The sequence below is a fragment of the Poeciliopsis prolifica genome, unplaced genomic scaffold, assembly GCF_027474105.1.
Source record: "Poeciliopsis prolifica strain line A6 unplaced genomic scaffold, Auburn_PproV2 SCAFFOLD005, whole genome shotgun sequence".
Taxonomy (NCBI): domain Eukaryota; kingdom Metazoa; phylum Chordata; class Actinopteri; order Cyprinodontiformes; family Poeciliidae; genus Poeciliopsis; species Poeciliopsis prolifica.
Genome location: NW_026562380.1, coordinates 7,024,342 through 7,050,429, shown reverse-complemented (window position 1 = coordinate 7,050,429; position 26,088 = coordinate 7,024,342). Strand labels below are relative to the sequence as shown.

The window sequence follows — 26,088 nt, the reverse complement described above, 5'->3', positions numbered from 1 at the left end:
TACGCAGGTAGCACAAAACCATACCGTTTCTATCAGTGGTCAAAAGACAGACACACAGAGAGGCAAACATAACAAATAGGTGTTAAAGAAAAAGGGCAGAAGAACAGAGAGTTCAGATGATCAAGGCCACACAGGAATGCCATGAAGCAACAGAAAAGAAAAAGCAGGGCATAGCAAACATTTTTATAGAACAGAAAAAATGGTAGCAGTCCAGAGGTGAACAAAGCTAAACAGATGTGGTTGGGGAATAAAGAACAAGACCTTTTTCATACTGATCTGCTGCAAAAATAAAGCCACTCACTTAACATGCTGTTGGTGTAATTCCTGTGAAACAGAATTACACGAGAATTACAGCAGAAATTTGTTTGCTAAGCCCAAACAGCAAAAGCATAACACTTTTAGACTTAAGAGTTGGAACTTTGATTTAGTCAAATTATTACTTTCTTTAGGATGTATTCTGATATTGCAAATACAATCAGATTGAAGGTGTTGTGACGAGTCATTTCATTTACTTTAATACCAACTAAATTTGTAAATCGTAATGTATCAAAACTGTGTATTTACAACACAGTACTTCTTTTTAAATTAAAACACAAAAATTAAGAAAATTTCTGTTCAGTCGTGTTTTTCTTCTTCTAGAAATAATGCCAGTGATTCACACACTTCAAAGTCTGATCATTTTGTCTTAAATAATGCTTCGTTTTTAAAGAAACTATTCCTTTGGTTAATGCAACAGTGTCGGTGACATCTGTTACATGAAAAACTGGACAAATTCTCTCTTCTAATACCAAACAGCTTTTGATGGAAGCAGTTTGTCCTCCCAAGTAAAACAAGATTTGAGTCAAGGCTATCCAAATTCAGAGAAGATTCTGCAACCAGTAGCAATCCCATTTCACTACCGGTTAGGCCTTTTTGCGCTGCTGGCCCCAGCCTGGCCCGGCCCCCTCCAGCTGGTACCCCCACGCTGGTTGTTTTTGCTTGGAGCAGATTGCCGCCTCAAAAGTGGGCATCATATCAATTAAATTGTTGTTGAAGTTAGGCCATCCTCTCAGGAAGGAACACTTTGGTTCCTTGTTGCCATATTATCATTTAAAAACTTGCAGGTTGAAATTGATTATAACTTGAATTTTTTGATGCCAGTTAACAGACATCAAGAAAGCCCAAAACACTCCTGAGAGATCCGTCCCCACAGCCAATGCACCAACAGCTGACTTCAAACCAACCCAGACTAATCAACACAATCACATTGAAAAGTCTTTGTGTAATAATTCTCCAGCATATTACTTCTTTCTTCAGACTTCATGACAGTGAAAAAAAGTCAGTGACAAAATAGCACGTTTAGTGCTGGCAGAGAGGATTTGGTTGCATTTAAAGTATTAACACTCCTGGGATGACGTGTTAACAAACAAATTGGTTTTACCAAAATCACTATAGAGCATTTGTTGCTACTAAAATATTTTTAAGCTGATGAAACATTGCAGAAACATCTAATTGGTAATGGACATGATTTTATTACCCCAGGGTATAAACATGAGCTGACACAGAGGCCCATTTCTTTCTGATGCTGGCCAGGAGGCAGAGGAAGAAGCCATGTTTTTATTTTGCCTTCATTCACAATGAGCAGGATGGAAAAACAAGTACAACGGTGTTCAAAGCTCACTATTAGGGGACTGCAGGAAAAAAGGGAGGTGGTTTTGAGATTATTTTGTCTCCATGACAACAATTAGATTATCAACATGCCACCTGGTTGGTGGAGGAAAAAAAAAAAAAAACATTTTCTGTCCTGCAGTCCCAAAGACGTCCATGTGTTTTCTAAATATGCATGGACCTCAATGAGAATAATTTGTTTTGGTCAGATAAGATAAAGTTTGAGCTTTTTTGCATGTAAAATAAAAACTATTTTATATATAAATCTGATTGGTCTTGATTAAAAGCATATGGTGAAAGCTGGGTTGGTATGTGGTCTTGAAACAGGATATGACATAAGACACATTCTCTGAGGCTATGAAACAGTCTCAGAAATAGTTCACCAGAGATAACATCTACCTTTTTTGGTAGATGTTATCTTTCCGTCCCCAGAATTAAATCCAATAGAAAACTTGTGTGAGAGATAAAACAGATGGGAGCAGCAGAAGGATCCAGGACTCAGGATTGTGCAAATCTCCCAAAGATGAGAGTTCTCATCTACTCAAGATGAGAACTTGTGAAGATGAGCTTTCCGTATCTCATCTTCACTGGGGGTGAACATAGATGAGCTTTCTCCTGAAGGGTGACAATACACTATGCTGTATGTCTTTTACACACTGTATAGGGTGCAAAAGACAGAAGATGTTCTGCAGTATGGTGAACATTTGTTTGTTTATTTAAAATGAGGTTAAAGGTTATAAAGCAAGAAAAATAAACTACTTTTGATTTCATTCACACTCCACAGAGATTTCACTCTTTTTTTCTTGCAACTAATAACTGTAACACAAAAACTTTCTTCTTGAAAGTCCTCATGGAGTCTTCTTAAAGCTCACCATAATCAGGAAGACGAATGTGGTGCTTCACTTTGTTGTTTGTGACTGTGCTGACAAAGGATGCCCTCCTGTTTCGTCTGCAGGGCGAAAAAGGAGCTCAAGGACTGTCGGGCCTAAAGGTGACTTATTGAGGACTTCGCTCTGGCACTAAATTCTGAACATCAATATCCACTGCCGACAAAATAAGGCTCAAAAGACCTTCATATCTGTAAAGAACCATTGTAGTCTTTCTCAGGGTTTGAGTAACTGTACTAGAAGGTTATAGGACTTTAGGTTTATAGACTGTTAAAAGTCATTTTAACAGTCTATAAACTTGTGTCAAAGGAAGAGAAAACTTCCTTTGAGACAAAGACAAGTCAGATGAGACCATGAGGTATGTTTTTGAGCTGTCATCAGTCGTTTTATTCATTCCCTCTTTTAGCAAAGTTTTTATATGTTTTCCGAAAGGTTTAAGAAATAATGTTTATGTATTCAAAAGGTTCTAATACTTTTTGATTCTAAAAAGAGTCACAAATAAACACATGATTTCTAACAACAAAGCACAAATACCAATATGTTTGTTTTTCTTTTCAAATTTTTCTTTTCCCCTTTTCCCTCTTGTTCCTGCTTTGTGGTGATGTATCAGGGAAGCATGGGACCTCCGGGACTGAAGGGAGATCAAGGATTGGAGGTAAGTCTTGGATCTAAGATCTTTCTGTGACACGCAGATAGTTTTAATTTTCATTTTTTATGTGAATAATTGTTACATTTCTTTGAGGAGTGGTTTTGTCTGGGGAAATTGTCTTCGTGAAAGCAATACCTTGCAAAAACATTTCAACAACACATGAATCTTGGGAAATGTCATCTTAAAACCGACAACCTCAAGTCGTTTGGGATTTCATATGACAGATCACATAGGACGGTGTTTAAATCCAGCTGGTTTCTAAAGGATTCAAGGGTTTGATAGAGAACATTAGTTGACAAACAGTATCATGAAAATCAAGGAACACATACCATTCAAGTTCTAGCAGTTTAAAGCTGTGTTTGTATACAGAACAATATGCAAAGCTTTTGGATACTGCAGGGAACTCTAAATATAAAAAGAGTCTGGCTCAGTTGCACGCCTACTGAGATATGGTCATAATTTATGAAAATGACAAGAAGAAAGCCATCTCAGAAAAAAAAGTCATAAGAAGTCCATCTTGGACTTTGCTGGAAGCCTTGGAGAAGAATATGTTTCTTCCACACAGTGGAACACACCTTCTACTATGTGGAAGAAGGTGTGTAATAATGACCCAATCCAAGTCTAGAACTTAACCTAACAGCAAATTTGTAAACTTTTGTTCACAGACTCTCCTAATCTGCCAATGAGGACTGGAGTTTGTTTCAGTTCTTATTGCAGCACAAGTTAATTCTGCTGTATTTTAAGGGGGTTGAATACAAATGCACACCTCTCTTTTCAAACTATTAGTTAATTTTTTTTTAAAGTGAAAACTTTCCAAAAATGCTAAGTTGAATTCTAGAGGTTACATCAAACGTGCTTAATGCTACTCAATACTGTGACTCTATTTATCTCTAATTTGTTAAAAAATACATGGTTTTAGACTGTGGCAGGAAACCAGAATAGCCAGAGGAAATCCAAGAATGCGTCTCACAGCAGTGGGAAAACAAGCAAGTTACACATAGAATTCACTTGTCTGGATTTGAACCTCTCATTAGTTTTGCAAATTCCACATGGGAAAGATTTGTCACATCATACCTTGCGAAACGATCTTTAACATTAAATAAAACACACAAATTCCGACTTGCCAGACCAACAATGTAATTCTTCTGATTAGAGATTTTCTCAACTAAGCTGGGCCAGATAGTATATAGTTAAATGCAAAAGATAGCCTGAAGTGTTGTTTTTCTCTTTATACTTTACCAGGGAAAACAAGGTCTACCTGGATCCATTGGGCTCCCTGGACTCCCAGGCGATTCTGTAAGTAGTCTGGCACTAAACAGCAGCACTTAATGTCAAGCTTTTCTTTTCCCCCAGTGCTTTATCTGTCACCTTGCCATATCCTTTACTCTACTAACTCATCCTGTCAAGGCAAGAGAGATATACAGATCAACCTGAACAGGCAGAGATTAAGAACAGGTCAGGAGAAAAAGTCCAGATTAGTATTGTTTTATTTTTTTTATTTTTTTACGATCAGTAATCAAATTTAAGAATTAAGTAGTGGAAAGAGGCAAATCTTAGCACTTTATGCCAATGACGGAGGCAGCAGCCCAATCTGTTCTCTGCACCTGCTTCGGTAATGAGCATCTGTCTTTATTCAAAACCAGGGAGGGAAAGAGGCATTTCATAAATCCTGGCCAGGGGAAGTTTTGTTGGAGCACAGCTGCCCGCTGAAGCAGTGAGGAGGAGGAGATAAATGTGTGTGGGGAGATGAAGGCCTGGTGATAGATGTGTCTCTTTTTACCACTATTTACAGGGCTTACCAGGGGAGCCTGGGGTGCCTGGGAGAGATGGCCTGAAAGGAGAAAAGGTAGGTAAACATCAAATCAAGCTTTCACCTCAAAGACAAATATAAACCAAAGATCTTTTATCACAACTTGAACATGTTAGACAACTTGTGCAGACACATTTCAGATTGCTCATCCTGCACACTAGTCTCAATTACATTGTGGCTTTATGTTCTCATGCTGGATTTCTTTCAGCGGAAGAGCTGAAAGCAGCAAAGTAGGAAAGTGGAAAACTGTGTAGTTTAAATTTAACCTCAAAAGGTGTACTTGAGGTTTCCTGTCCACTGGAGTCACTTTGGTATACTTAAGGGTGAAATAAACCAAAATCGCTTGTGGGTGTACTTTTGGACAGTATAGTTTAGCATTTGCATTCACTTTACTTATCAAATAGGTTACAAGTGATAGCCTATTGAATTTGATTTTTGACTTTCTTTTTTTAAATATTTGAGATTTGGTTAAAGCTGCAAAACACTGAATTCATATTAGTTTGACATTTGTCTCCAATCAAATATTTTTTTAACCTAAATTTGGTCCACAAAGAAAGAAGACGAAGTCAGTTGAGAACTCAGACATTAGCGGCATTGGACAGCTCTGAACTGAGAGCTGTTTTTATTACTAAAACAATTTAAAGCAGATGACAGGTGGCTCCTTTGTGGTGCCCACAAATCTGGACATGCAATGATCAACAGTAAAAGTACACAATGGTAAACCACAAAGACGAAAACTAAATAAAGATAAGCTCTTTTCTGATCAACCTTTCATTCCACTTTGCTTGTATTAATTAACTGTGTGAGGATACCAACATGGAGCTCACTACTGTCTGATGCAAAGCTCAGGTGAATGCTGCATACATTCGGTTCCACAGTCTAAGCTGCATGTCAAAAAAATATATAAATAATCTCAGTGGATCAATTTGTATGGCGTAAATGACCAGCTGATCTGTAATTGCAGAACTATAATCTGACCGCAGCCAAATTATAAATCCAAAGCACTTCAAAAACAGCAAGGTCAACATTTGAGAAAACTCACTTCATGAAACACTGATGACATTTTTTACTATGTGTTGTTGCATTTTCTGTTTTGATGTCAAGTTAGTTTTTTATAGTTACCACATGTTTGATTTACCAAATAACGCAATCCAATTCTTTTCTTTGTTATGGTGTTTTAGGAATAAGTGAAATATTTCTTGTCCTTTTTTTGCAGTATCTTTGAAAACCTTATTTTTTTAATTTGCTTTTTTTATATACATCTGTTTAGTGACATATCAGACTGATCAGAAGCATTAAGCTGTATTAAAAATCAGCAAAGATTGTATGTGTACAAAATGAAACCTAAAATCATAGAAAAAATGGTTATGTGTAGAAAACGATTTCAACTTCTGTTTAAGCCTGCATATGCAGGTCAAGTATGTGTGTGTTTTCCATTTCACTGAGTAGATGACAACCCATTTGCCACTTTGTTTATTAACTAGCATCTGGTTCCCTGCCCACAGGGAGACTCTGGTGGCGTGATTGGGCCACAGGGGCCTCCTGGTCCTAAGGGGGAGCCTGGAGAGCCTGGTGGTGGATATATGGTGGGTGTTATGCAATCGACATACAAATTAGGCCAATATACATTGATTTAGTTGAGTTGTTAAACAGTGTATATGTCCACTTTAAACCGTTTTTAAATATAATTAATACATATATGAGATCTGATTTTGCATACATTAGTTTGTAAAATCAGAATTTTATTATCTTGTAAATTGTCTGAGCCTCTGTTAATGTACAGAGTGATGGGCTGCCATTCCTGGACATATGGGGACAGAGAGTTGCACAGTGGTAGAAATCTTTGTTCTGGAATCATGTTCTGCCACCAATGAGTGCACTTGCTGTCCCAGCATTCCTGTTGGACGGTTTACCACTCCGTGATATTAGAGAGATGCAAGGCCATTAAGCAATCCATTTCTGGATGTTTCCAACCCGTGTAATGACCTATCCTTCCATTTTGGGGCTAATAGCTGTTTAAGCACTTTCCTTTATGGAAACAGCTTCACACTCACAGAAGTGCCCGGGTGGTGCTCAATAGCACTCGCACTCCTTAATCACAGGCAATGCTCTTTAAACAATCATGTTTGTTTGTCTGTAGAAATGTGAGTCTCAGCAATAAGCCCCATGGTAAGCAGTGCAATAACAGGGAGAAGGCAGAAATATATAAACCTCTTGAAAAATGCAGCAGCCTTCAAAATTTTCTACATGCATTCTTTGAAAGATTTGTGTTTATGGTGATTTATTGACCCTCCGTGTAAAGAGAAATAGCTTTCATTTATAGCAGGCTCAGTCTTATAGAGGTCATTTCTATGAGAAGCACATTTATAACATTTCTCGACCAAAAATAAATATAGAAGAATTTAGGCCTTTTTAATGTGTACTGTTAGTAACTTAATTTGTTTTGCCTGCAAATAAATTACAATTAACTTCTCATTGTTTGCTTTTTGTGCTGTTATTATCTCAAATTAGCAATCACTCTGTTGTCTCAAACAATGACAAATGTTTTATTTGTTTCACTAAAGTGCAGATGCATTAAATTTATTAAAAGTTTCTCTTTTACAAAAAAGCAGTCATTAAACTGTACTTTTCTCAGAAAAATGCTCTATTTCCCCACCTTTTATTTCAAGTTTAAGACTACACCACACCCCACCCTATTCAATACTGTAGAATTGCTGTGTTAGTCCAAATCCAACTTCGGCAGAACTAATTTACATTGTGCAATGTAGGGCTTGTAACACTAATACATGCTGACCAAAGAAATCAATGTCTCATCTGGATGGCACAGTAAATAATGCTTACACGAGCCTCGGTTCCAATCAACGTTTTGTTCTCCGTGTTGTAGCATTATCGCTGTGCCTCTTCACATTGAAAGTAATAAAACAGCACCGAACATGAACTCATAATGCATTCCTGCATTCAGGTCGCTGTCGTTTGTAGAGGTTGTACAAGTTCAAGAATCCAGTTTTAATTAAAGCTCTATAATTTACACTAAGAGAGGAGAGCGGCTGCTCAGTTGACAACAAGATTTGCAGACGGAGGTCCAGGTCTGACGCGTTCTTCCTGTTGTTTTTTCAGAGTGATGGGCTGCCTCTGAGCAGAGGATCTCGTGGGCCAAAGGTAAGAGCCAAAGAGAACATAATCTGTTTTTTTGTTTGTTGTTTTTCAAAACATGAGCAAGCTACAAGTATATGCCTCAAGACAAAATGAATAAGAACCTTCTGACCTTTAACTTCGATCTTAAGAGTTGGAATTTGTTAATGTACAAAAAAAATATCCTGCTCTTTTTTTTATTTTTTACTATTTTCCGATATTAATCATTTGAGAGTAACTGGGTGATGATGATGATTATGGCAATAATGCCAATAAGTTACGAGTTATAATCTCAGCAGTGAACATGTTTATTCTTTCTTCAATATTTGGTCAATAAAAAAGAGAAAAACTCGACTTCAGTGTTTACAAAACCAAATTCCACAACATTAGAACTAGTCAGACATGACTAGATGAAAAACAGTGCTTTAGTTGCATGTGTAAGCAGCCAACACAGTCAATGCAATGTAAAAAAAGGTGAAGCTCATTTCACAGTCAAGTTGTGACAGCTTAAAAAGTACAACCCCCCCATCCCCTCTTGGTTTTAACTGACCTCGGGCTAGAAAGCTACCAATAATCTCTTCTTAGATGACCGGAGGGCACGTATACAAGAGTAAGCCTTTAACCACTTAGACATGAGCTGTAGAGCTTGGCTTAATAAGTTAAAACCAAGAAATAAAAGCAGAATCTTGCTGCTTGGCTGGTCAAAAGGCACATAGGGATTTGGTCTAAATCTCTGTTGAAACTGCTCCATGTATTGCCTCAATGTTGATGGATGTATTTTGGTGTTGAAAACTAATATCTACTTCAAGTTAAAGGAAAATATAAGAGGTCGCTGAAATTAAAGTGTAACAAAAAGAGAGGAAGCTACAATATACTAAATTTTTCACACCATGAAAAACCAAGCTTCAATTAAAAGCAGATTGATCATTTAGAAAAAAGAAATAATTCCAGATTGTTAGATTTGCATAGTCTTACAGAGCATTTTGGATATGAACATAGTTACCATAGATATCTTCTTAAATAAAAAAAAAGTAAGTTTATGGTTTTACAACCTTCAACTCAGTTGAAGGTTGTTTTAGGTGTTCCTCTAACAGCTTTAAAAATCAGGAGAAATTTGCCAAATAGATTAAGTCAAGCAAATTCAATTGGTGCTCTCTGGGACAAGATGAAGTTTTGACATAGATACTCAATAAAATTGAGGTTCTGACTTTGACTATATTCTGACATACAAAAAAGCTTTAATCTAAATCATTTAATTGCCCCTTTGTGATGCTGTTGTATGTTCAGGGTTGCTGCCCTGCTAAAAATTAACCTTCACCCCAGTGTCAGGCCTTTTACAGACACTAAGCAGTTTTGTTTTTCAGAGTTGTATTTAATCTTCTAACACTGTGCTGGTGTTGTGAAGTGAGGTTAATTTCGTTCAGCATAAATGGAAAAACTAGTTAAAGTTGATGTGAAGAGCATATTGCTGTAATTTCTCAGTCCTGGAAATGATACATTTTTATTTTAGATGACGAATTGAACAGTGTCCTTTTGAACCCTTACAAAATACTTTTAAAACCTGATCCTGCTTGAAACCTGTCCAGAACAGCTATATACTGAGCTTAAATTGTACATATCTGGACTCCTATTTACTGCTTATGAGTCATCAGAAGGTAATAAAATGGCATTGATTTAAATGACTTTACTGTACTTGATTTTTCAATAGACCACACAGCTGCTATGAAGGTGATACAGTTTTTAAAGTATTTTTACATTCTGTGTATGATTAATGTGTGTTGGTGAAGTTTTTCCCTTCTGGTGATTCCAAGTTATTACCAGTGTTGTTATTTACATAGACAAAATTGAATTCTCAGTTTGAATATAATGGATAATGCATTGTCTTTCTTCAGATACAAGTGATAAGGCACACTGAGTTTGATAGTTAATTATTATGCAGCGCAGGAGCTCTGCCGTCTTCCGAATTCATCACACCTTTTATTTGTGTCAGGGTGAAAGAGGTGTGCCTGGAGTGCCTGGAGACCACGGAGAAAAGGGAGAACCTGGAGAGAGTATCATTGTGAGTATGGTGGTGTATTGATTCACCTATCATTCTTTCATTTATTATTTAGCTCAAACCATGATAACTTGTCATAGACACTAAAGAGCCTCAAGATGAGTGGTCATTAAATACATCTTGAGGTGAAAACATTGAGTATTGTTTCGAGGGGCCAGCGCATCACGTTCGGGATTCATTACTAAGTGTAGCTATCCATCGATACATACTTTGAACTTTGCAAATTTGACTCTGAATGAGTGTGTTCAGTTTTGAAACGCAGGATATTTGGAGACAAAGAATCAATAGAGCAAAAGGTGCCTAACACAATTACTGTACTGGATCTGGGGGCTTTGAGGGCGGATGGTGTTAACAAGATGTGTGATGTGTTTGTAGGGCCCCGCGGGACCCCCAGGGAAGCCAGGAGCTGAGGTTTGTAGCAAATTCTCACTTTCACAAGACAGAAACAGCATGTTCATGTTTTTCACTGAGGTTCAGTTAAATTAGGATGTGAACAATTCCAGGAGAATCTTTTGTGCTAGAAATAAAAATGAACTAATTCTGCTAATATAAATCTATGAACTAACTGTAGGTCTTCTTTAGGGTCTCCGTGGACCACCAGGTTTATCCGGCCCTCCTGGTGCGCCAGGAAGAGAGGTTAGTGGGTACAGTCTATTACTTTATTCTCATTCAGTCCCACAAGTATGCAGATAAAAGATAACCGGCTGCATAAAAGATTGTCAGCTTCCTGCTGTGGATGTCCTAGTGCGTCATATCACTGCTGCCGGCCACAAATCACCACCAACCGAGATGACTGTGAAAAGTTATAGTCCTTCACGTTTGCATGATATTGCTCCCAGTGGAACTGTTAAATCTATTCTTTGTCTCAATTAAAGGGCTCCCCTGGTAGACCGGGTCCACCGGGCCCTGCTGGACCTCCAGGTGAACCAGTAAGTAAGAACATCACGTTTGTCCAATTCAGGATCACTGAGCAGCAGTGACAAGTACAGATGTATCACTTTTAGCATGTGTTCAAAACCAAGGCTTTAGGTCAGTGGTCTCAAACTCCAGCCCTCAAGGCCCGGTGTTCTGCAACCTTTAGACATTTCTGTGCTTCAACACACCCACCTCCAATACTAGCACATTTGCAGAGCTCCGGAGTGACTGGTGAGGCATTTAATACAAGCATGTAAGACAAGGGACACATCTAAAAGTTGCAGAAGTCTGGACATTGAGGACTGCAGGTTGAGACCCTTGCTTTATGTAAACTAGCATGGTTGTATATATAAAACAACTTCTGTGGCATCTTTTATGGTTTTCCATCAGGAAATACACAGCCCTTTACCCTGGTTAAACACAGCAATGAATGAAAAACAATGGTTTCTATGTCACAGTAAGCACAGTAAGTTATTTGAATATTTTAGATTCCATTTTCAGGGTTAGAAAATAAGGAATTAAATTTAGTTGTGTTATTGTATTTGAGCGCATAAATCATCTATAATGTGAAATATCTTTTTTTTTTTACTTTTGAGTACATTTGGGATTGTACTCGGTTGTATTTTAAGCCAGTTACTGAGCAAAAAATTGTATTCCTGCCTAAAAACTGCATGTTGCACTAAAAAAAAAAAGCAGATCAGTAAAAACCTATTACCCTCCCTGAGAGAGTGCACAACCTGCAAATGGAGATAGTGTGCACTGTACCACCTGGAGAATCTGCAACTTTAATCTGTGACACAACACCAGAAACTCGCTGAACAATTCACACTCAAAAACCAGGAGGAAGATGGAGATGCAAAGAGTGCTGTCCCAGCTTAGAGAAATATCCTGTCACATTCTGTTGCAGAAACAGTGAAGATAGATCACTGACTCCAAAAAGACACACAGAAACATTGCGTTGTGCACTGCAAGCTGCATACGCTCCATACTCAGTATATAAATAATGGTTTTCCCGATGTCACGGCTCCAAACATCTGAACATTACACCTGCAGCAGTGACACAGTTAGTCAAATAAGAGCCTACATGTTTTGTGGAGGTAGAAATAAAAAAAATGTTTCATTTTTCAGCAAGAAACCGAGTTAAAATCGTCCAATATTTACATATATGACTCTGATCTGCTGGTTAATTAACGTCATTAGTAATTATTAATGTCAATCCTGACTTGATTAAACAGATTGTTATTCTACATCTAAAACTCTGTCAGGGTTACACTGACAAGTGGGCACCATCTGCTCTGTTTTAAGCCAATATTCTTAAAAACAATTCTTACCATCAATTTATTGAAGATGGATTGTAATGATGCTGCCTTTACTATCTTTTACTTGGCAGCCATTTCCTTTGCAGCTCTGTGGCAGAATATTACTCAGCATATTATATATGACTTTTATATTGTCTTTGACCAGCAGATGGATTTCTGGGCATGTCGCAGCATGTGCTGCATATTAAAGGTTACGTTGTGGAACTTTGGTTTTGTGCCTAAACGTTGTGAATGTGTGCAGGTTTAAAGCAATGCTGTAATGTTGCTGTGCATATACGGGCCATACCAAAAAGACTACATGAAAAATTTGTGGCATGAATATACATCACGCCTTTACCCTGTAGGAAATGCAGCCTTTATGTAATCACAGTATTTCAATATAGTAAATCTCCTGTAAGCTAATTATTCATAACACCTCTCTCATTACTTTTTAGCTTTATAATAAATTTAGGTTTATTGACAGTGACAATATTTTTAGTATGTAAGAATCCTGAAGCTTTATGATTTAAGGTTTTCCTCAAATGCTGAAAATAAAAACTGGAACAAAACAGTTTGATAAACGTGTGTGTGTAAAAACTCATCTTGGAATAAATGATGGCCTGGTGGATCTGGTCATGTTTTTGTGAAGGCGTGTGTGAGTGTGTTCAATTTACAAGATGCAGCTGAACCAAACAGCTGCAGCATATTATTAAATACCATGAAAGATTTGCCCTGAAAGACAAAACCCTCTCTTCTTTTACTGACAGACTGCCCTGCCTATTGTGGGAGACATGGGTGCATTACTGAAGGTATTTCCTCTGCATAGTTTTAGACACTTAAAGCTTTTACCTTTGTTTATTTTGCAAACATATTGATGTGATGATGATGATGATGATGATGATGATGATGATGATTATTATTGTTGTTATTGATATTTCTTTCTTCAGATTTTAAGCCTTTTGTCCAGTCAAATTTATTTATTGCATACAGCCTTATTTAATGTTACATGGTGAAACATAATCATACATTTGACAAACAATAAATACCTTTAGTTTTTGTGTTTTTAACTTTTTTTATTCATTAATTCAGCCCAACTTTGCACCCATTTCCTGAAATTACACAAACCTAAAAGTCTCACTCCATGACTGTGACACGGAGTGAGACTCTAGAAGGCACAACTTGGTTCTCATTAATTCTGCTCAGGAGACATTCAGGGAACATTTTGTGTCAGTCAAGGTCCTTAGTCCTACCAGGTTGATGTCACATAATATGAGGTGAACATGCAGTGTGCCAGCTCTGCTTGATGAAATCTTATCTGTGCCGCTGGTTTTGCTTCTCGCCTTGCCTGCCTTGGCAGAATGCCTGCAGTCTTTGCCAGGCAAGAGTTCCTGGGCTGCCTGGGCAGAAGGGAGAGAAGGGTCCCCCTGGAGTGCAAGGAGTGGAAGGCTTGGTGGGAGAAAAGGTACATCCAGTTCTGGACATTTTTAATTTATTTTGCATATGTAATTCAGCCTTTGGGGCTTGGTATAGAGTGACATTTAAATATTTTAGACAAGACTGCCTTGCAACAGTTTAGTGTCCAAATATGGCTCAAGATGATATAAACCAAAAATAAGTTGATATATTTGTAAGTGCAAAACCTTCTTCTTAGGCTCAATGAGAAGGTTTTGTGAAAGGATTAGGAAAAAATATGTACTAAAAGTATGTTTACTTTTTTCAAAATGAAAAAAGCAGAGTTTTTTACTGCTTAAATTTAATTTTGTAAATTCTGCTCCTTGTGTCTCAGCTGTAATCTTTCACATTAACTGTTGACAAGAATTTGCTTCAAATTAAAGCAGTTTCAAATAAAACCATGGAAAGAATAAAAAGTCTGAATGAAAGCAATGACAGAAGTTAATCCAATTTTAAAAATATTAAAACATTTGACAGACAGAGAAAAGAAACAAAACTTTACTAAATAAGATAAAATTCATCTTACTAGTTATAACATGCTAATTGAATCAGTTACATGTTTGTTTTAGAGCAGTTTTAGAATTAACCTCGCAAAATATAAAGAAAGGAAATTGCTTATTAAATTGATATTTTGAAACTTACTCCAACTTGATACAACAAACAAATGTACTTTTTCTTTTTCAAACTGCAACATCTAAACAAGTTATGGATTTGGCTCTGGTGCCATAAAAAAAGATTTTGATACAACAAAATTATTGAATAACAAGAAAATAACTCACAAACAGAAAAATCAATTCAAATGACAGAGCTCAAATTGACATGTGTCTTATTAATGTGATTTTTGAAAAAAGAGTGTCTTGTCAAAATGGGTCTGTTTCACAACAGATATTTTATGAAAAAGGGAAAGGAGAACAAAGACTTGTTAACAAGTGGGTGTTTCATACAGTTCTGTTTTAACCTACATTTTACAAAATATCCAACATGCATGAATTAAGAGATGGCAAGCCACAGTGATTGAAACAGATGCATATGCCCCGAATTTCTGCCATAAAATAGGCTGATAGAAGCCTGAATATAAGCAACAGAATTCTAGTTTTTTTACTCGAGTGACCCATCAAAGTACTGCTGATTCAAAAGTTCCAACCATCTTCAAGAAACTTTCTTCAGAGGCAAAAAATCTGTTGCATCCTCATAAAACATTTAGAAACAGAGGTCCTTCAAACAAAATTCTTGGAAGTTGTGCAGACTGCTGAAGCTGGAAAAGAAGTTGTTGACAACTAGACTCAGCTGTTGAGGTGGAGCATCCAAAGCAGTCATATGCACGTATTTTCAGAACTAGGGCGGTTTATATTGGAAAGCCGGAGTAACGCATAGCAGACACATAAATGTGCCAAACACTAACACACTGTGAAATGAGAAGCTTAAAATATATATCCTAAAGTGTCAAAGTAATGTCACATTACACCAAAATCAGCAAAGCGATTATGCTGACAGTAGCATAGACTGGAGCGGTGTGCCTATAGTAACATTCAGTATGTGTTTTCTGCACAGGGGGATCCAGGTGTAAGAGGTCCGATGGGTAATCCAGGAAAAGAAGGCCCAAAGGTAACATCAGGGTTTTAAAAATTAACATGGTATGTTAGATTTTTCTTTAATTATGCATCTTTTAATCCATGGAAGAAAAATGTTTGTTTAATTGTGATAATTTGATGTTGTTCAATAAAATATGCATACATTTTTGTTTTGCATGTATGGTTGTCATTGCTGGCAACCTACAGAGTTTTCCTATTGTTAATATTATTAGGATAACTTGGTGCTCTCTGCAGAAATTGTTGCTATGGATACAGCCTTGCACCAGTGAAACAGGCTCAGCAATTTCACGTTGTGTGCTCGAAGAGACATTTTGAAGTTTACTCCTGTCAGCCATTAGTTTGAGGCTTTTTTGTGGTTGGTGAAAAACATTCACTTCTCTTTACCTCACTGGTTCTGCTCACCCTGCAGGGTGTAAAGGGAGAGAGAGGCTTCCCAGGCCCCACCGGAGACAAGGGCGATGAGGTAAACAAGGACAATGTTTAATCCAGCAAATTAGACCACTTGTCATCAGGCTGTTTGGAATGAACAGTGGTATAGAGATTTTCAGACAACTGCAGGCTGAGAAAAAAAAACACTACTTATTTTCTTCTGGCTTCTTTGTCATTCTTTGATGTTTCAGAACATACAAGTTTTGCAATTAAAAACAGTCTTCAAATGACGATTTTCCAAACCCGTCTCTCCCAATGTGGAATTATAATCTTCGAGAAAGAAGAAAGTTCAGCCATCAGATCATGACCTTAAAGTCAAGCAGCTTTGGGTTATGCAGCAGGACAGTAAAAAACTTATACCTGAATAGTTCAAATGAAAAACTAAAAGGTTTGATGTGATTTGTTTTCAAAAACCCTCTGATCTGTTGTTTCAGTTGTTTGATGGAAAATTTTGCAATCACACGTTTAAGTTCAAGGAATATTTTTCTTTCTCATAAGGGCTAAGTTGGTTTTGTTAGGTCTTTTTTTTTCAAATTAATACATTTAATAGTAATTTGAAAACTATGATATTAAATAGTAAGGTGTTCACAATACTCTTTATTGCAATCTTTTGAGACCCTGTATTTTTCAATGTGTGCTGTCTGTGTGCTGTCTCTTTCTCTCAAAGTACCTAATTTATTATAAACATGGCACGTAATGTGTTTGTGCATCTGTGTTATTAAAAAGATGGTAATTTTATCCAACAGCAGCATCTAAAAATATTTAGCAAACAAGCAATATGCCCCATTGCTTATGCCCAATAAAAAAAAAACATATTGCACAAACTAATACAGACACATTAAATATTACTGCTATAAACACAGCAGCAGCAGAGACTGTAGGCAAAACCTAGTTAGATGTTAATCATGATTAATATGTAAATTGTTGAAAATCTAGTCACCCAATTGTGCATTTTATTTTATGTAAGACTTCTTTAGTAATATAATTTGAAAAACATTTTTTTAAGCTTTGTACAGTAAGTTTTTCTCAATTTGCATTTTTTTTTTACTTTTAGATTTAATATATAAATTGATCCTGTAGCTTGGTAGCATTCACCATATAGAAGGCCTCACCCCCACTCCCAGGTGTAGTCAGCTGTGCAGCCCTCATCAGGTCCAGATGCCTACAAACACTCAAATAAACCGATATTACACTTTTCACACAAGGTGGCTAATTATTGAGACTCACACCTGCTTAGTGTTTATATTGAAGCTGATATCTCATTTTATAAACATGTGCTCCTGAGCAGATGTGCAGACAGAACAGAGTGACTGAAGGGTTTTCTGACATGAATGCTAAAGCTCCCTTTGCTGTTCTCCTCAAGTATTTGGAAATGCCAACTACTGCAAATCAGTTATTGCAATTATTTGAAGCAATTATTCTTTGGTTTTTAAACTGAGTATCAATTTACTGTCGTCTCCAGGGCCCTCCAGGAGCCCCAGGACTTCCAGGTGTAACAGGACGAACAGGAACCCCGGTAAGTCTTTTGTTTCTTTTGTCTGTTTGTTTGTTTGTTTTGTTTCTTGTTTATTTTTTTTTTTTACTTTGGCATTTTTGTAATAAAAGAAAACAAATACCATCACAAAAGGGACATATTGCCGTGACAACAGTGACACAATAATAACATTATTTAGTTTCATACACAATTAAGCGAAACCTCTGTTGGCACCTTATGTAGACTTACAGATGACTGAGAGAAAAAGTGGAACTGGCAAGGTGACTTACTTTAGGATCAATTTGGCTGATAATTGTCTGATCACTTGAGGCTCAAATGAAGCTTTGAATTTTTCCCCACAGTCTTTCAGTCTATTCTTTCATAAAAAAAAAAAACTACCAACAGCAATGTCATACCAAAAGCAATGTACACCTACCAGAACACAGTCCATTCCACATCATTGATCCTAATACATGCACACTATTCAACTTAGATCACTTTAAAATTAGAACACATGCTTTAATGGAATTGAATGATTTGATTTTACACAAAATTTTCTTTTTTCAATATTCTGACATACACCACAAGATGGTTGACATTACTTTAGTATCAAGGTACAATGTTTTAAGTCCAAGACCATGACTTTTGGACCTTTGAAATTTTAAATTAAGTGCTTTGTTGCCCTTTAAAATGGCGCCGTGGAAGTAAGATGTTTGAAAAAGTAAATAAATAAATAAGTACAGCTAAAAAAGTTGTAAAATCTGAAAGAGTTCAAAGGCCGGGGCAGATTAAACATCTCTACAACAATCACTCAGTTATACATAAGGGAAAATGCATTTTTTATATATAATTTGTCCTCAAATCAGATTTCATGTTTTTTTTTGTTGTTTGTTTTGTTTTGTTTTTGTTTTGTTTTTTTGCAGGGACTTGTAGGTAGACCTGGTCCTATGGGTCCACAAGGAACAAAGGGAGAAAAGGTAAGAAATGCTTTCTATGAAATGTAGTTTAATAAATACTGCAAAAAGTAAAGTAAATGTCAGTCTTGTTCACAATTTAGTAGATGAGGTTGAAGAAAAAGGAATGTGTTATTTTGTATAAAATAACACATTCTTATTAAATATCTTATTAATGTCTTTGTCAATTGCATGGATAAAGTACTTTGCTACTTTTAACCACAACCCAAAAGAAAACAAAATGTCACATTTCTAGAGAATGCATTTTCTTTCAAAGTTTTCTGATGAATGTTAAAAGCAGCATTGCTTTTACTGAGTCATCTTTACTTGCCTTTGCTGAGGTACAGGAAAAGGCTTTATTTTAGCTACATTTCTAAAAGAATAAAATAGTGACTGAAGTCCATATGTTTTGTTTACATCAACACACTGTGAAGTAGATAAAGTTTTGAACTTTCAAAAATGCTGAAAAGTTAAAATGTGGTGCTTCAAAAAAAATTTGTCTTGCTTAAAACATCTCTGAGCTGTAGGAATAGGTCTAAAAAAGATCAACAGTGTGTTTTGGTCTGGGTTTATGTGGAGGTATTTTGGTACGATTACAATGGAATCAAACACTTGAGAGAACACACACTAAAAATCTTGTGAAAAACTGTACTAAAATGATGAAAAATGATTTTAAAGTCAACACATTGTTAGAGGAAAAGAAGTGTGTTACTAGACTGGTGGTATGAAAACAACCAATTTGTGTTGTCCTATTAGTTTTACAGTGCCTAATGTTTAAGTGCTTATGTGTTTTGATGTCAGTGTATGGTTGTAGTTCTGTATAATGTGTATGTGATATGTGTATCTTTGTGTCTTTCTTGACTTATTTGTATAATATAAGAGTATGTATATTTGTATGTGTTTTTTTTTTATCTCTGTGAAACAGTGTTCCATACTTTGTCAATCTAGGCTGCCTGAGATGTTCCAATATCAGATACCAATTTGTATTTCTAATTCTGATCTGAGTCATTCAGAGTGAATGTTTGTTAATGCCAAGCTCATTTTTAATGATCCGAGTGAATGTCTCAAAATTTAATCCCCAAGAGATTCATTATAGTCTTTGCATCACACTAAAATCAGATTCAAAAAATATTATGAATTTTAATTTCAACATGGAAGATACCAACATTATGAAAGTTGTGTAAAGGCTACCTATTAAAGAAAGATTTTCACTATGTGGAAGGAAGGAAGATTTTGCAATTTAAATAAGATTTGAACATTGTTTATTTAAAATATTAAAGAATAGGTTATTTTCAATGTTATGTGAATAAATTCAAGTATGAGTCTTCTGAAAATATGTCCAACATTAAACAATAATTTCACTATGTTTAAGATTTTCTTGTGTTTATGTCCAACAGGGAAATGACGGAGCTCCAGGCAGACAAGGACTTCCAGGACCTCCAGTAAGTTCCTCCGGTCTTCACAAGATTTAGTTTCCTACAGTGTCTCAAAACCCCACGAGGGTCACAGGTTGTATTTTGGGTGGACATGTAATGTTACCTTTAAAGGTTAGAGTGTGAAAGTCATCTGTTTGGTGCTTGTTTAGCGTTTCTCGTAATAGCACAGCACAACTGACAAACAAGTGCAAACATGATGAAATTGTGGCCACATGCTTGCTGGCACCGAGTCTCATTCCATCCTTTTTAAAAGACGAGTGAGTAAGCACTTCCAGTGGCAAATCTATAATTCATTGGCTATCTCCTTGAACTTACTGAGCGCCTCTGGAACACACACTCACACACGCGTACACCTTGGTCTTATGAACCTCCAGCTAGGGAGGAAAGGGGATGGCTTAGTGGCCTGAAAAGGGCACAGGCCTTCACTTGCTTCTAAATGAGAGCCTTGGCTTCTTCTTGGTTTACATTAGTTGCCCTCTAAAAATCCATCACTGGAAAACATCCTTACAATGCTAAAACATAACATCAGGATTACCTCGTGATACCCAAAATCTTTTAAATTATAAAAGACTTTTTCTACTTCTTTAACATCCTTGTCTTTTGGATTAGGACTACTTCCAGGTTTATGGAAATCTGCTGTTCTCTATTTATTTTCCTCTTTTCTTTTCTAAGACACACATTCTTTCTTTCTCTTTTTCTCTGTAGTCACCAGACACAGATTTTATGTTGCTTTTAAGAGCTTTGCTGTGTATAATTTCTCAAGACCTAGAGTATAATTTTCTACCTGAAACCAGAGAACCCTTGCAGAGCGGATGTGTGATTCTCTGACTGTGTTTCAGGGTGCGCCATATGTGGAGGGAAACGGGATGAGCAGTCTGTACAAGCTGCAGGTAAAAGATATATAGATTTTAACTCACATGTAAAATTGGATTTATTGAATTTGATGATGCCTTGCTAGTGACTTGAATTTGGCCCGCATTGTGAAATATTTAGTCATTACATAAATGTCTTTGCAGAGTGGTGGAGCTATTTTAGGACCTCCTGGAGCGCCCGGTGCTCCGGTAAGTGTTGTTGTGCCTCAGGTAAATCCTTTAAAGTGTGCTGTAAGGAACTCTAGCAAACAGGCAAGCTGATACTGAATGAGCTGCAGAGCCTGCGAGGGCTGAATAGCAAACAACCTGACCAGGCCTCCAGTGTTATGGCTCTGAAGCATTTATATCACCGTCAATCACTGGGGATTGGCAAAGGCCAAGAGGCTTTCTGACTCCCAAACAGGTGCCTCTGATCCACGCCGGGACACACAACATCATTGATATGCAAAATGAAACTTTAGAAGTTGGTATGCTCTGTGCGATGGAGAAGTGGCCCGATTTGCTTATCGCTCCCAACCTTCTTTTGCCTTATCAGACAGTTTGTAATCTTGTCCAGGCCAGGGAGACGTTCAGTCACAGGGCCTGCAGGCATCCATTCGCTGAAACGAACACTTAAGGAGGTGACAAAGAGCAGACGTTGTGCTGTCCCCCCAGTGCAAAATGCACATGAACTACAGCTAAATCTCAAGAACGTCTCAGCCTGTACTGCATCTATCACAGCCCAACAAGAGAGCTTCCTCATCAGTGTTAAGAGGGACAAGACAGATAATTTATCTTTTTATTATTATTATTATTATTATTATTATTATTATAATTAGAAAAACACTGAATAGTATGAGGTTTACCTACAACAGAATATATCTACATGTCATTTCAGACTGAGTTTAGACTTTCTATTATTCTTGTTGTCACATATATGGCAGTAATCGGTCTTCTTTGTTTCTTTCTCCTTTAAGGGCCTAAAAGGAGATGAAGGACCTGTCGTGAGTAGAAACTGTTTGTTCTGAAACGTGTATTTTTCATACAACGTAGAAAGGGAGAATTCAGAGCTGCTTTTCATCATTATCTCGCAGGTTTTTCCACTCTATAACACAAGTCAATAAAGCCTCAAGCCTGAGTGCTTAAACACTCTCAGTAGAAACTCAACGTACACGAAAACTAAAAGAAATGACCTTGTCTCCAAAAAATATGAAGCTTTTGTAATATATTGTCTTGCCAGTGGGAACCCACAAACACTTACTGCATTTATAATGTGCTCCTCAGCTGCTTGCTTTTGTACCGAATTGGGAAAACAATCCGTTTGCAATCCACATATACATGCAACCAACTTGACGTTTCCGCTGTAACTCTGAATTCCTCATGCTCATGGGACCAATGGCATTTTTTATTGTGTTGGTCGCACAGTGATTTTTCACCAGAATGTTAATTTGACATCCTAATAAATTGTGCCGTCCGGCTACAGAGCCATGCTGAAATTGCCCCAATCTGTCTCACAGCTGATCCTCTGGCTCGTCCACCCTCTCCCTTCTTTCCGTTAGCCACAATGGCTTATTCGTGACAATCTGCATGTGTGACAATTACCCAGACAATTCATCTATGTCGGCACTGGTTGCTTCTCTGTTCTGTGTAATGGCGTTTCACCATGGCAGCCTGAGCAAGAGGAGGTAGATAGAGGCCATCACTTGCTCAAGAACAGGGAATGGATCTCTATTTTTAGAGCAGAAGAAAGACTGATTTTGGAATGAGGCTTTTTTTTCAAATGTTCCTGTAGCCCACATGATGTAACAGTATGTGCAGTAGAACATTTGAAGCTATTAACCCCAAACCATTTGAAACAAATGGATACATAGAGGATTGAAGACTAAAAATATTAAGATGAGAGAGAGAAATGTTGCAGAAACTGTATTATGCAACCAAACACACTTTCTTGTTTCTATGTACATTTATTTTGAAAAATGACTTTCCTCCTAGATGTAAATGCATAGACATAAATCAAAAATAACCAAACAAACGGAGCAAAGTTTTATGTGTAAAAATGGTGTTGATGGGAGAGTTACAAGGTAAAAAAAAATAAATCTCACCTTGGAACTGAAAGGTAAAGATTGAAAAACACTGAAAAAACACAATGGCCTGTTTAATATTTTTCAAAAATACTTTGAAAATGATTGAAAGAGGCAACATATCCACCCCACAGGGAAAATAAATAAATAAATAGAATAAAAAAATAAAATGAAGATTTTGGACTTTCAATTTAGGTTTATAATTATGCATGTTGCCAATTGCACTGCATTTGTGGGATGTGAGGTAAAAATAGCCCAATTCTTGGTTGCAAAATAGGTGGAAGCAGCAACTCTTAATCTACTTTATTAGTGACCTGATCGGCTTGACACAGCAGGTGGTGTGTTCTTCTCACAGGGGGAACCAGGACCCATGGGCTTACCCGGGCTTGAAGGGCTTCCCGGTGCCAAGGTAGGCAACAGAGCCGTTTCTCTCCCGCAAATGAGCTTCCCTTGATTGCAGCATGAATAAAATGCATACTCTCTGGAGCATTCTCATTATACAAAGTTATAAAGAGCTTCTTCGTGAAAGGACGTATCCATCTTCTGAAGAGTAAAAATGCTTGGCACTGTGAACATCATAGCTGCTAGTTAAAGTTATGAGCTAGCTTCAGGGAAACTAAATGTTTTTTTTTGTTTGTTTGTTTGTTTGTTTGTGTGTTTGGTAGGTTGGGGGTTTTTTTAGAGAAATTCAATCACCTGTGTTTCTGTTTAAATATTGCCTGGAGGAATTTCAGGTCTACATTTCCAGAGAGGATATACTGCAATTTGGAGCCAAAGCATTAATGAAATGGCTAACAATCTGCACCGTGAATTGCAAACACTAGTGGAGATGCATTTTCTTGAAGATAATGAAAATGGGCTGAATGGAACCAGCATCCAACTTTGTGTATCTGGCAGTGTGTGACTCTGACCTGAGCGGAGATTTTGTGAGACTGAAATATGTCAGTTTCTGTGACATGAAGGGACATTTTTTCTTCTAGGAAATACTGTCGGAGGTTTGGTATGCACACATAAGTGTTAGTTGTACAAAACAAATAATAATAATAACAAAGCTTTTTCAAACTTACGGTAATTTATGCAACTAAGTAGATTGTTAAGGAGTTTTAACCTTTTTATTGCCTCCCACATTTGCTTACTTTAAACCATGAGCTTCACAATGATATTCACAACACATATAAGTGCAGTGTCTTATAATGAAAACATTTGAACTTTTTACATTTGACATCTAGTCCCAGTGAATGTTATTTAAGTTTGTGCCTGTAACGTGACAAAAGGAGAAAAATAATTCAAAGCTTGTAAAAACCTTTATAGAGCACTTTACCTACTGTGTACTGTGTCTGCTGGATATGACAGGTTTTTACAGTCTGTCATCTCTTTGTCTTTTCAGGGCGATATCGGCCTGCCTGGCCCTCCTGGGACATCAGGTCCTCCAGTAAGTAATTTATGTATGTTCTGCTTATTATTATTTTTATGTATTTGTGTCATAATGAGTATAAATAATAGTTTCTACTTATTAGAAATTATTATAATAAGTAGAAATCTTCTACTGTATTCTTTAAGCCTCATCTCGCATCAGTTCAGCTGTGTTTCCTTTAAGAATTGAACAACATGAGTTAGTTAACACTAGTACTTTGTATAATGACACTGTAATCATTTGGAATATATAAAGGGATTATAGAGTGGCTATATTATAAATGCAAGGCTGCAGACATGACACTACTGAGGACCTATCAAACAAAACGCGTTCCCCTACTGTCTGTCATTGACAGGGGAAACCCGGAACACGCGGAGAGCCAGGGATCCCAGGAGAGCCGGTGAGGAGCAGTCTCTCGCTCTCTTTTAACTGTCAATCTACGCATCATCTCCTTGCCACTTCAGACTGACACAAAAACTGTCTCTGTTCTTGGTAGGGTGAGAGGGGCCCCATCGGAGAGACCGGATTCCCTGGACCCGAGGGACCTCAAGGTGTTCCTGTGAGGATGCAAACCTTTTCATTGGAGAACCCTATAGAAATATAGGGTTCTCTTGTAGACTCATTCACGATTCCAGCTTTTGTGCTCACAGAGGCAAACGTGATTCAAGGACAATATAGATGAAATACGTATGTTATCTACCACTCGTCCTGTAGATGATTATATTCCCACATTCCTCTATGTAATTACCATCAGAGATAGTTTCTGTAATATTCCCTGTAAGTGCACAATGGAACAGTGTTCACTCAGCAATCAGGATCATTATCCCTCGGTTGAGATATCTCATTAACTGTGGAGATTACTAGGAGTGCAACAGCGCTGATCCAATCGAAGGTGGGAGCTGATACAAAATGTCTTTGTTTGTGTTGCGGTTCCTGAGCAGGGGAGGCCTGGAAAAGATGGAACTCCTGGATACAAGGTGAGTAGTTTCAAATCCCCTTATAGAAAGTGCTTTACATCAGCCGGGCTACAGAGAGATGGCACAGCAGATTTTTATCCCCCCCTCAGGCAACAGTGTGCTGACTGCATTAAAGCGATTTGCATATTTGAGATTTTAGTGATAGAAACTAAATGGAATCTTGCAGGTTTAAGGCTTTGTTGACTTTTATTCTTCTTACCCTAATTATATAGTTAAGGCTTTCAGAAAATGATAAAATGTTTGTAATGGAGGGTGTTAGGCACTTCAAATTAATGATGTGTTTTTTGTTTTGTTGCTTTTTTTTTGCTTGCTGAACCTGCCTTGAACTGAGACAAATCCAGCAGAAAAAGTCTGCTTTTAGATTGCTGATCAAATTTATTACGCACCGTTTACCTCATGAAAACGAAGAATGGTCCTGGAGGATGCAGAATGGATCCGCTTGAATGGCCATCCCACACACATTATATGATTCAACACCAAAACTTGACTGATGGTGGTTATTACGGTTTTTCCCAGATATACAAGATGTTTTCCACCTTACACCTAAATGGCAGACCCAACGCTTTATTGTTTGTTCATTTTTATTATTTAATATTCCCCCACTATAATCTCACCGTTCCACTGAGGCCATCTAAATAGAGGCTCTCATTCTGTGGAACAACAGTGCCATCTAGTTGGTGGCTCTTCTCATCTGTATAGATTGCTTGCTCACTGCTTTGAGCTTTAATATAATGCTCAGGGAAGCACATTTCAGTGGGCAAGATGATAGATTTAAGCTTCCCATCAGGCAGTGGGGAATACAGCATGCTGCAGATTAAAGCAGGCAAGGGAGAATGGCATCACAAAGCGGTGCCCGCTTTAAAACCACATCATGCCAGATTGTCTTTTGCGTGCCTCCTGTAATCCAGCGGGAAATTGATACAAAGATGGTCCCCGAGGTAATGCTGTGAGCAAAGTAAAAGGAAGCAATGAGGAGTGACAGGGAGGGGACCGGATGACTCAAGATGTTGTGACATGAAGCTGGAGATAGGTATT

At 37.3% G+C, this 26,088-nt stretch overlaps 1 protein-coding gene across 2 annotated transcripts in view; it reads left to right on the top strand.

Moving 5' to 3' along the window:
• Positions 1–26,088, top strand: part of LOC129359575 (collagen alpha-1(XIX) chain-like) — a 122,522-nt gene that overhangs the window by 75,254 nt on the left and 21,180 nt on the right. For both annotated transcript variants that reach the window (XM_055029287.1, XM_055029288.1), the window contains exons 21-45: positions 2,603–2,638; positions 3,145–3,189; positions 4,426–4,479; positions 4,976–5,029; positions 6,499–6,579; positions 8,111–8,152; positions 10,116–10,184; positions 10,557–10,592; positions 10,764–10,817; positions 11,057–11,110; positions 13,162–13,203; positions 13,752–13,856; positions 15,398–15,451; positions 15,848–15,901; positions 17,330–17,383; positions 18,265–18,318; positions 19,692–19,736; positions 20,570–20,620; positions 20,747–20,791; positions 21,559–21,585; positions 23,018–23,071; positions 24,050–24,094; positions 24,432–24,476; positions 24,573–24,635; positions 25,018–25,053. In XM_055029287.1, the coding sequence (XP_054885262.1) occupies positions 2,603–2,638; positions 3,145–3,189; positions 4,426–4,479; positions 4,976–5,029; positions 6,499–6,579; positions 8,111–8,152; positions 10,116–10,184; positions 10,557–10,592; positions 10,764–10,817; positions 11,057–11,110; positions 13,162–13,203; positions 13,752–13,856; positions 15,398–15,451; positions 15,848–15,901; positions 17,330–17,383; positions 18,265–18,318; positions 19,692–19,736; positions 20,570–20,620; positions 20,747–20,791; positions 21,559–21,585; positions 23,018–23,071; positions 24,050–24,094; positions 24,432–24,476; positions 24,573–24,635; positions 25,018–25,053 (1,299 nt within the window). The remainder of the gene's footprint in view (positions 1–2,602; positions 2,639–3,144; positions 3,190–4,425; positions 4,480–4,975; positions 5,030–6,498; positions 6,580–8,110; positions 8,153–10,115; positions 10,185–10,556; positions 10,593–10,763; positions 10,818–11,056; positions 11,111–13,161; positions 13,204–13,751; positions 13,857–15,397; positions 15,452–15,847; positions 15,902–17,329; positions 17,384–18,264; positions 18,319–19,691; positions 19,737–20,569; positions 20,621–20,746; positions 20,792–21,558; positions 21,586–23,017; positions 23,072–24,049; positions 24,095–24,431; positions 24,477–24,572; positions 24,636–25,017; positions 25,054–26,088) is intronic.